Source organism: Myripristis murdjan, chromosome 13, assembly GCF_902150065.1.
Source record: "Myripristis murdjan chromosome 13, fMyrMur1.1, whole genome shotgun sequence".
Taxonomy (NCBI): domain Eukaryota; kingdom Metazoa; phylum Chordata; class Actinopteri; order Holocentriformes; family Holocentridae; genus Myripristis; species Myripristis murdjan.
This window is the reverse complement of record NC_043992.1, coordinates 30,662,782-30,674,226: the sequence shown is the minus strand read 5'-3', so window position 1 is coordinate 30,674,226 and position 11,445 is coordinate 30,662,782. Positions and strand designations below refer to the sequence as shown.

The 11,445-nt window shown below is 39.1% G+C and overlaps 2 protein-coding genes across 2 annotated transcripts; both read left to right on the top strand.

The window, feature by feature from the left end:
* The first annotated feature begins 5,704 nt into the window (after nucleotides 1-5,704).
* Nucleotides 5,705-8,447, top strand: p2ry12 (purinergic receptor P2Y12). The gene is made up of 3 exons (XM_030067066.1): nucleotides 5,705-5,839; nucleotides 6,780-7,043; nucleotides 7,131-8,447. The coding sequence occupies exons 2-3, from the start codon at nucleotides 6,792-6,794 to the stop codon at nucleotides 7,959-7,961; spliced, it is 1,083 nt and encodes a 360-aa protein (XP_029922926.1). The 5' UTR covers nucleotides 5,705-5,839; nucleotides 6,780-6,791; the 3' UTR covers nucleotides 7,962-8,447.
* A 1,767-nt stretch (nucleotides 8,448-10,214) lies between these two features.
* LOC115369723 (P2Y purinoceptor 13-like) lies at nucleotides 10,215-11,207 on the top strand. Its single transcript, XM_030066391.1, has one exon. The coding sequence runs from the start codon at nucleotides 10,215-10,217 to the stop codon at nucleotides 11,205-11,207; it is 993 nt and encodes a 330-aa protein (XP_029922251.1).
* The last annotated feature ends 238 nt before the right edge of the window (nucleotides 11,208-11,445 follow it).

Here is an 11,445-nt window from a genome sequence, read left to right as displayed (position 1 = left end):
TTCAAAATCCTAAAAAAATAGATATAATGGTTCTAGAGGAGAATGGTGACAAACCATTGCTTGAATTTACAGTATGTAAATGAGATCAGTCCGATGTCCCTACTGGATGGCTGGAGGATTCATATCATCTGTGTTTTTGTACTCACTGTATGTATTAAAAAAAAAAAAAAAAAAAAAAAAACTGAAAAGAGTGTAAAAAAAATATCTGCCAATGTGCTTTTCCATTTATGTCCTTGTTTTGTTTTTTGCGCCCAGAACTTTAGCATAATATGGTGTGTCCTTCACTTGAAAGTTTTGACACCTCCACTCAAATTTACTATTAATGTGAAAGGAATATTTGCTTTTGAATATTGTTTTGTTTGTTCAAGCCATTAGCCATTGTGAGCAACATCATGACATTTTACACTATTTTTTTTTATTATTTATTTATTTTTATTTATTTATTTATTTGTTTTTGGTTATTTAGTATTTGTTTGTCTATTTATGTTTTCCCTTCACATTTTTGTGAAACGGTGAAAACAGGGAAGAAGCTACCCTGAACAGCCGATCTCAGATTATTGTAGGCTATACCAAACAAGAGGAGAGACAACAGTTTGGGGAAATTTTCTTCATGTGTCGTCTCCACAAGACAAAGTTGGAGGTTGACACCACTGGAAAGAAACTTGTATTTGATGACCAGGAAGTTGCCTTAGAGACACTAAAACTTGTTATCTCACTGAGTTCAAACTGTGAATTGGAGAGAGCAAATGGGAACGTTTTATATCGGTGAAACATCTGCCAAAAACGTATCTTTTCACCATCTAAACTGCAGTCTTACTGTGTTGCATGCATCAAACCAGTTTAGTGTTGTTGTTTTCTGTTAAAATTTCAATATCAAATAGCCAATGGTTTAAAAAAAAAAAAAAAACATGCAATAGAATTATGAGATCCTAATCATTATTAAATAGATGGAGTTAAGCAACATCAACCCCACCAAACCAGTTGATGCTGCTGCAATAATGCGCTCTAACATTAAGTGTTGTGACATCAGGTGGGCACCTGGGCCCGTATAAAATCTTTCTTCAGGCTTGCTGAAAGCTCAGCAGGACACTAAAGAGAATGAGATTATAGTTCACTGTAGTTCACAATAAGCATGCACATGCAGGTGGACAACAACTACATGTTGTGCAACCAATCTTGTTGACACGATCTCTCCCTCTAGATATTGACTTTATTTTATTTCCTTCCGTGTTGATGAAGTTTTTCTCACACCATTGTGACTCCACAGTGATCAAAGTTATACAGCGATGAAACCACAGAGTATTCCTCACTGTAATCGTGGCTGTGACAGTGACGCATGTCTGCAGCCGGTGGTTACTTTTGCCTGTTCACTGCCTGAGATGTTTCCTTCTAGAAAGTGTGCATGCATAAAAGAATATACCTTATGATGAGCTGCAGCACTAAATTGATTCAGTCAGGGCTTGAACCCATGACTTTGAACATGGTAAACCTGCGTTAACCTGGTAAACCTCACATTGTTTGTAGGTGTGTCCCGCAAAGATCCATGTGCATGAGAGGGCAAGGTTTCAGTCGGCCATAGACTGTAGTAGGTTGTGCTCCGAACAAGAGAGGCGACAGCAGTTTTGGGAAGTTGCATTTATATGTTGTTTCTAAGAGACAAGGCTGGAGGTTGATGCCACTGGCATGGAATTTCTATTTCACAACCAGGAAATTGCCCTAGACACACTATGGTAGAAAACCTGACATCTCACAAGGTTTGGGAAGGCAGTGAGTTCAAATTCTGAAGGGGAGAGTGAGCAAACGGGAATGTTTTATATCAGTGAAACAGCTGCCAAAGACAATTTTGTATTTTTCCACTTTGGAACAAAAAGCAATATTGCCAGGATTCTTCACCGGTTTTTGGTTTTCAATAGAAGTGCTCTGTATTGTTGTATCAAAACTGTAGTCTTGTTGGGTTGCATGCATCATATCTGTTTCATGTTGTTGTGGTTTACTGTTAAAAGTTGAACATCAGAGGACAGTACTACAATACTGGACTCCCAATTATGAGATCCTAATTGTTCTGCATTTTTGATCAAGTTTAAAATCAGTTTGGCCAAGGATTAAAACTTTTTTTTTTTTTTTTTAATATTATGAATTACCGATCAAGATCAAATGCCACTGTTTAGGTCTTTAAGAGTGTGATGCAGAAAGCAACATCAGCCCCACCAAAGTAGATGATGCTGCTGCTGCAATAGTGGCCAGTAATTATTGTGATGTCAGGTGGACACCTGGGCCCACATAAAATCTTTCTCCAGGCTTGCTGGAAGCTCAGCAGGGCACTGAACAGATTAGATTATGGCTCTCTGGCAACAGCCATGTACATGCAGGTGGACACAAATTAAATGTTGTGCAACTCCTCTTGTGGACATGATCTGTTCTGTTCCACTAGATATTGACTTTATTTAATTTCCTTCCATGTTGACAAGCAAGTTTTTCACACATCATTATGACCAAACTCAAACAGCAATAAAACCACAGAGTATTCCTCACTGATCAAGGCTGCAACAGTGATGTACGTCTGCAGCCAGTGGTTACTTGTGTATGATTTTCACTCCACAATTATGATGGCCAAAAGAATTCGTGAAATGATATTATCATGATATCTATAGTAAATTTTAAAAATATATTATAATAACCATATCAGTCAAATTCATCATTAACTTAGTTTACTGTGTGTTTCGTCGCTTTTTTTGGCAAAAGAATTACACTCCAAATATAAGTGTAGGGAGGTGGAGTGAGAGTCCATAACCACGTCAGGCGTGTGCACTCTGTTTGTGTGTGTGTGTGTGTGTGTGTGTGTGTGTGTGTGTGATGTAGGGAAAGGAAGACAAAGCAAGAAAGGAAACAACAACAACATCAAACAGATGTTAGATTATTTACATGATATTACCATGTGCATATTACTAACATGATATCAATACTTCATTTTTTTACAGTTATCATTAATACCAGTATGTCACATCGCCCCTACTCTGAAACCAAAACACTAGAGAAGTGAGGACTGAAACCTGTCTCAGTTAGATGAAAGGCACATTGGTGAGGGGGAGAGCTGTGAAGGGGAAGTGTCCAGTGTTGCAATGTGCTATCTTTTCATAATTTTAACTGTGCCGTGTCAGTGTGGCGAGGTACTCTTTAAGGTGCACTGCTTTTGTGTGCCAACTTTGTCTTTGGTTGTTCTTGAGTACCATGGATTTTCAGCTGGGATGTGCACGATTTGGGGTGTAAAAGATGGCAGAGCTTGGTTCCTCCAAGAGTTTACACTGAGCCTGACGTCTGAGGATCAAATCACATCTTTCCTAAACTCGTAGCTGCAGCTCCAGGGTCATAATCATTCTTAATTTTCCTCTTTCTCCCATGAAATAGTTATTCAACCAAATGTTCATGACTAATATTAATCAGTATTCTTAGGTACAGCTCACATCTGCATATTTAATATTAGTGCCAGTAATGATTGCCATAGGCTGTCTTACTCATTTATCATGACTGTGTAGCTTCAACTTTTTTTTTTTTTTTTTTAGCAAAAATTTTAGATAGATAGATAGATAGATAGATATACTTTATTGATCCCAACCAGGGAAATTTAAGCTTGAAATGGCACTGCATGGAGCATAAGTCTGTAGCTGAAACAGACAAATCTCATCATATTTGTGTTCCCTTGTCATGTGGACAAAACAAACCATAATGATGAGCGTGGTATGACGAGTGGTGAGTCAGTAGCTCAGGATCTTTGACAAGTTATTTTCAGTGGTAGGTTCTGGGAGGACAATGGCGCAACAATGGAAATTTTATCATATATTTCATGTGACAAACTTGCCAGCCCCATGTGAAGGGAGGGGCAAGACACATGGTTAGAAAGATGGCCATCACTTTGAATTGTCTTGATAATCAACTGTGTTTGAGTTGCACAAAGGCCAGATTTCGTAACAGTACATATGAAGAGGACACCGTCAGGCTGAAAGGGACTCATGAGTCACAATGAGTCATTTTCTCTTGTACAGTCCAGCAGGGTTACATTTTGTCAGAGCACATACAGAGACCTATATGATAAGATGCTAGGCGTGCTGCTCATATATTCACTGAGTCAGTCATTCCATCTGCCCACTGAAGACACAAAGGTCAACATGATCCTCCAGGCTCCACCCTCTCAGGTTCACTCTCTTTATCGATAATAATTTAAACTCTACTAACTAACAACTAACTAGCTTTACAAATTCATAAATTTACAGCTGCCATCTGTTGTTGGCCATCTAATATAAATTTAAGAATGTGAAACTCACTTTTGGTTTTCAAAATAATCATCTATAAAGCTATTTTTGAGGATTACAAATGTGAATTATTTTTCATTCACACTTGTAATTGCCTAACTCTCACTCTTAATTACTTTCTTTACAGTATACTGTCTAGACTGCTATCTCTAATTGTATAGTAGACTGTATATTGTACAGTATTCAATGCACACATGAAAATGCCGAAACAAATTCCTATGTGTGTTACACAATGGCAAATAAAGGATATCTGAATCTGAATCTGTTTATACTTCTTGTATTGTGTGTGATGACTGGATAAAAGAACTACTACTACCACTCCTATTTGTAGTTCCAGTTCCAGTTTTGCTGCTGTATCACAAGGTGTTGCCAAAGACTTGCCTGGGCCAAGTTTTTTCATTCGCACAGCTATTTCATGCAGTCTTGGTGTTCCACCAGGTGTGGTATTATTTTGGCTTGACTCTATGAATTGTCTAAGCAGTTAGCAAAATTAATACTTGGAAACATCATTATTGCAAATATTTATCCTGCAACCAGCTGCCATATTTCAAAGCCACCTGTCAGCCCCGGGGGCCGTGGGATTTTCCTACAGTGCCACTCCGTTTAGGTGCACTTGAATCCAACCTTGGATTCATCACTTGTGTTCTACATATGCACTGTTCACTAAAAGGAAGGGGCCCAGTCAGTTTTTCACAAGTCACCTGAACCTTAGTGGCATCTTATAAGTGGTGCAACCCTCTCATGATATCCACGCACGTTTGACAATCACACACTTTCACCAATCCACTTTCACCAATTTATGATCAGATAATTGCTGTTTGTCCATAAATTTCTTTAACATATGGGTGCGTGATGTGCACATACAAGCCAAGAGGCAATATGATTAATCATGTTTGCTGTTTTATGTTATACATCATTTTTGCCTTGATCAGAGTAAATATCGTAGATGTGTAATCATTTTTCAAATCTTCAATTAAGATCAGAGAAAAGTTCTGAGGTAGAATTAAAAAAAAAAGAAAAGAAGAAAAATGAAAAGAAAAAAGTTGTTAAAATGTATTACTTAATAGCACAATGGAGTAAGTTTTCAAACACATTAAAGATACATTTGCAGATACAGTAAAAGCAATGGCAAGGACCATAATGGCTACCAAATATAACTTGAAAAGACACCAAGCACCGGTCAAAAGACCATTGATTGTGCAACAAGAGCTCCTGAGCTGATGAAATGTGTGTTAAGCTGAAGCATATAGACTAGACAGCCATTTCTCATGACAGGAAGCAGAAAACAGAAGAGGAAGGGAAAGAGAAAGTCTTCCTGTGACTTATCAAGCCACACACACACACACACTGGTTTAAGTGTCCAGCATTATTTATTTCAGTGTGTGTGACAGTTTTGTACCAGACAGACGGATAATACTAAGATCCCTCTTGCAAACGGCGCACACCGGGCAAAACTCCATCAGGACTTCATCGGCAATCTGGTGGAGCAGAAGCTGAACAGCAAAGTGATTATCCTGGAACAAAAGCAACAGGTGGGTCATATAACCTCAATTCTGCAGGGGGAATGTGAGATTTTTTTTTTTTTTTTTAAATAAATGATTGAGTCATGCATAATTCCTAAAATAATTAGCCTACACTATAATAAGTTCAACAACAAAAAAATGTAAACATTAGTTTGACAATCTGGTTCACTATGACCAAGAAGCATGACAAAAATCAAGAAATTGGGTTTGTGGTTGATGCAGCGATAGAGCTGAAAACAAGAAGAAAGAAATGGAAAAAGAAGCAAAAATAAAACCAAAGCCAACAAAATATCGTCAGTATCAGGTTATTGTTTCAGACACTGGTGGAGCTGGATGGTACCTCTTTATATAGACTTTTTTTCTCCACCTTTATTTATTTATTTATTTATTTTCATTTATTTATTTATTTATTGCACCAGTCAGGAGGTGCTTGGCTGAATATATATATATATATATATATATATATATATATATGTGTGTGTGTGTGTGTTACTGTGAATTTCCCAGTTTGGGATCAATTAAGTATACCTATCGATCTATCTATCTATCTATCTATCTATCTATCTATCTATCTATCTATCTATCTATATATTTCAAAGGGGCTACATTATTATTATTGAGAACCACTGACTGCAGTCATGCTAATCAAATCAAGGCATATTTATGTGTTACTGTATGTAAAAAAAGAAAAAAAAGTTTTAAATTTTCGCATTATGTAATTCTAAAGATGAATCCTTTAATTCATAAACCGTCTATGACAGGATCAATCTTTAGCTCAAGACACAAACTTGGTTGATTATTATTATTATTGTTATTGTTGGTGGTGAAAAAAAATAAAATAAATTAATGCTAATGTTTATAATAATAATAATAATAATAATAATAATAATAATAATATGTTTTGAGAACTGGAGAGAATCTTTTTCTTTTTCTTTTTCTTTTTTTCTAGACAATTCCCTCCATGGAGAGAAATTCCAGTTTCCCCCTGCTTCCTGGCATTAATAACCACACCAACAGCAGCTGCTCCCGAGACAACATCTTGACGACTGTGGTTTTTCCTGTTCTATACTCCCTCCTCTTCGTCTTGGGGCTTTCACTGAATGGTGTGGCAGTCTGGGTGTTTTTTCGTATCCCCTCAAAGTCTCACTTCATTATATACCTGAAGAATATCGTAGTGGCTGATGTCATCATGACCTTCACATTCCCCTTTAAGGTTTGGTTTCATTTTCCCATGATAATATATTGCACAACATTTTTGACTGTGGATATTTAATCATAAAATAATAAATTGTTTCTCCAGGTGTTGGCAGACTCCAACATGGCATCCACTGGGCTGCGTATATTTGTATGTCGGGTGTCGTCTGTGCTCTTCTACCTCACCATGTATATCAGCATCCTCTTCTTTGGCCTCATCAGCATTGACCGCTGCAGAAAGACCCTCTGGCCCTTCAGGGGGACAAATTCAGTTAGGCTGACCCGTCGGAAGCTCCTTTCTGGGGCCATCTGGGTCTTTCTGCTGTCTCTGAGTCTGCCCAATGTGATCCTGACAAGTAAGACCCCCACCTCACCATACTTCAAGTGCGGTGACCTGAAAACAGAAGCAGGGCTGAAGTGGCATGCAGTGGTAAATCATGTCTGTCAGGTTATCTTCTGGGGCAACTTGGTGACTGTGATAGTGTGTTATACCCTAATCACCAAAGAGCTGTACAACTCCTATTCCCGCACGAAGGCCAAATGTAGCGGAGCAGGTGAAGGTGTGAGTGGGAAGCCCCGCCAGGCTAAAAAGAAAAATATCAGCGCCAATGTGTTCCTAGTGCTGGCAGTGTTCTTTGTGTGTTTCGTGCCATTTCACTTTAATCGCGTGCCGTACACCATGAGCCAGACCCAGGAAAAGCTCTTCGACTGCAAACTCAAACTTTTCCTCTTTCAGATGAAGGAGAGCACTCTCTGGCTCTCATCCCTAAACTCCCTCCTGGACCCCCTCATATACTTCTTCCTCTGTAAGTCCTTCAGGACCACCCTGTTCAAGACCTTTCGGCTGCCTCCTGGTACCTGCGGCTGTCTGACAGGGAGGGGCTCGGACACAGATACAAACAGCACGCCTCTGGGAGACTCCTCTGCCTGTGGGTAGAACAACTGGACATGTACAGATTTCCACAGGTCGTATCTGAAAATGTTGTATCCCAGTTATACGTGGGTGACAAACTGATGTTCAGCTATTTCATTAACATGTTGAATGTGACTGTAGTGTGTCTCTGACAGACAGCACAAAGTGAACTGTGTATGTTCCAGCAGGATATTATGTGTACATCAGCACAGATCTTTAACAACATCAAAATCTTTGGTTGTGTATGCCAAACACAACCACATTTATTCAGTCCAGCTTTCAGATTTCAAGTTATAGCGAACTAAGTACAGTTTTTTTTTTCTCTCTTCTTCAAAACTGTGAATTGTTTTCTGCTTTAACTTTACTTTTGGACAGACATCAGGTTTTCACTGCAGTCTGTGCACTTTTCTCAAAACCTTAGTGAGGTGCACATGCAGGCTGATGTGCAAGTAACCTAGAAAATTCAGGTCAGTTTTTTTGTGTTGAAAATGTGTAAATTTGTGTAAATTAATTGAAATGCATGCAATTAAATTTTTTTTAAGTGTTGTATTCCCCTGATTGCATACTTTTGCGCATGTGTGAGTGTGCATGTCACTAGTCACCAGGGGCGCTGCCAGGGATTTTGGGCCCCATGAAAAGAAATGTTATTGGGCCCTTGTATAGCCGGCCAATGGGCAAACCTTTTTATTTCAGGCCTTTCGAGGGCCCCCTCCCCCATTGTGGCCCTGGGTAATCAGTCCCGCTTTTCCCCCACTACGATGTCCCTGCTAGTCACATTATACCCATCTACCCAAACACCACTACACCATTCTGTTTGGCCAGTGACAAAAAATGTTGAGGTTCTCCCCATGGGCAGCTCATTTTGCATTGATTTGCATCCCTCAGGCTGAAGGTGCTGACAGTATCTTCACTTTTTAGCTCTTGGTCATGATAATTTCCCAGTCTGCAGTGCGGAGATAACCAGTCTTGGTAAGTGACAATATAGAATTTGTTATGAACTTGTTTAAAAAAAACAAACAAACTTTAGTTTGCTCTCAGAATATTATGAGGAGTTTATTTAAGGAATCACATGGGCATAAACTGATGGGTGAAATATGTGTACTCGCATGTTAAGTGTTCTCACAATGAAATGGTCTTGGACGCAAGTAACCTGTGTGGTTTTCGGGGGTGATGGGGAGGAGGAGGGTGGCTAGAGATTTCCAAACTAACCAACCACAGAAAACACTTAACAGCATTTCAAGGGTAGTTTAAAGCCTGGATTTAAATGAGCAATCTGTACTAAACACACAAAATATTAGGGACTCTTGCTATTTCTGAAGTAAACTGCAAAAAGTTAATCCTGGTAAAAGACATTTCTCCTTACTGATATCCCTGAGTAAATCTATTTCAATCAAAAGAGGAAATGTTAAAAAGCAGAAGGATTTTTGAACTTTGCAACAAATGGGAAATGGGCTGAGCAAAACACGAATCGATTCAATAACAGAACAATGTCCCTAATATATTGTACATTCAGTGTATATTCAGTATGACTGTATGTGATGAATAGTACCATGATTTTTTTTCTCTTTTTTTTTCTCTCATCACATTCATTATTGCATATGTTCACTGTTTGTATCATTAAAGTGTCCAAACTGAAGGTGTCAAGTTCAGCATCCAGGATGCATTCAAATCCTCCGGTCGTGCATTCAAAACTAAGTGATGAAAACAAATGTCTAAATGATCGATGCAAATCAGGCTCAATTGGAAGAGCAGGAAACATTTAAATCAGAGGTAGTCGGTCTTTGTTGTTGGCCATTGTGGCCTGGAGTGAGTCATGCTCATTAATTTATACAGCCTTTTGTCACAACATCTCTCTGAAGGCCTTCAGAAGGAATGAGCCTATTTTGATTTAAGAAATTAATAATCACTCGCAAAACACAGAGACACATCAAAATAAAGCACAAGGAGGCTAAAAAAAAAAAAAAAAAAAGCACCAGGCTCAAAACAGCATGTTTGAGTTTGACAGAATGACTATCTAACTTATACAGCCAAGCACCACTTGCACAGGAATGTAATTTTTACTGTGTTGCAAACCTTGGACTCTTAAATTAACCAAGAAAACCACACTGGTAAAAATAGCAGAGCCCAACTAGTTTTATTTACTTGGCATAGACCAGTCCCTGACTAGATGGAACTATAAATCTGACATTCCAGATAACCTTCATCAAGTCAAAAACGGATGATGCCACGCTTGCTACGTTTCTTTGATGTCTCTTTATTGTCTTTCCAGATTCTAAAATGACATCCAACAACACATCATATCTTTCACAGGAATGTCCCACCCTCGGCTATCACACCGCAGATGTGGCTGTCTCTGTCCTCTATTTGCTGATGTTCCCCGTTGCGTTGTTGCTCAATGCAGTTGCAGGATGTGTCTCGTTGCACCTCCGGTCCACCTCTACCTTCATAGTGTACCTGAAAAACCTGGTGGCTGCTGACCTGCTCTTGACCTTGTCGATCCCACTAATGGTAGCTAGTACCCTCCCAGGAGCAACAGTTGAGTTAAAAATGGTCGCCTGCCGTTACTCAACTGTAATTTTGTACAGCTGCCTGTACACAAGCATTTCTTTAATGGGTCTCATCAGCTTAGATCGCTTCTTCAAAATTGTCAGACCGTGTGGGAGCTCACTGGGACAAAACCTGGTCTTCAGTCGTGTCATGTGCAGCCTGGTCTGGGTGGTGATATTTGGAAGCACAACTATCCCAACCATCATTCTAACTGATCAGGATCCTGGTAACACAACAGGAGATTTTTGTATGTCCCTCAAAGGTCCAGCTGGTCTGACTCTTCATCAGTTTGTGATTTTATTTATGGAGGTGCTTTTCTGGTTTGTCAGTGCGCTGGTTGTGGTTTGCTACATCTGCATCACCAACAAGGTTCTTCAGTCCTTCAGAAACTCTGGGAGCAACAATAACCAGGGAAAGAAGAAAACCAAACTAAGGGTCTTCTTGATTCTCCTTGTATTCTTTGTATGTTTTGTGCCTCTCCATATGTTACGGATTCCATTCCATACAATGTATGAGCTCAGTCACGGCAGTGTCTGTGCTGACGATTGGATGAAGATAGCCAATAACTTTGCCCTGTGGCTCTCCACTACCAATGTCTGCCTGGATCCTCTCCTCTACATCTATCTGTGTAGAGAGTTCAAAGAGAGACTGGTTGATATGATGAAAGTTAGAGGAATCTGTACACAGCTAAATGCAGGCATAAATGAAGATACTTCCCAGTAGAATGAAATCACCTGTTGGTCATCATGGACTACCTTTGGGATTTTCAGACATAAAAGGTGTCCAATCCTAAACTGTTCATGTCAGGGCTATTTCATTTTGAAGATTAACCATTCTCAGTTCAGTAGTCCTACCTTTTATTAAACTGTCTTCTACTGCCCTCTAGTGACTTTTAACAGATCAGCAGGCTAGAGTGTATTATGGGAATGTGGGGAAAAACAATACAATTTTGATTATGTGA

Coding starts and splice junctions, on each gene's coding strand:
- LOC115369723 (XM_030066391.1), top strand. CDS start 10,215: ATGACATCCAACAACACATCATATCTTTCACAGGAATGTCCCACCCTC.
- p2ry12 (XM_030067066.1), top strand. CDS start 6,792: ATGGAGAGAAATTCCAGTTTCCCCCTGCTTCCTGGCATTAATAACCAC. Junction 7,044..7,130: donor CCTTCACATTCCCCTTTAAG/GTTTGGTTTCAT, acceptor TTGTTTCTCCAG/GTGTTGGCAGACTCCAACAT.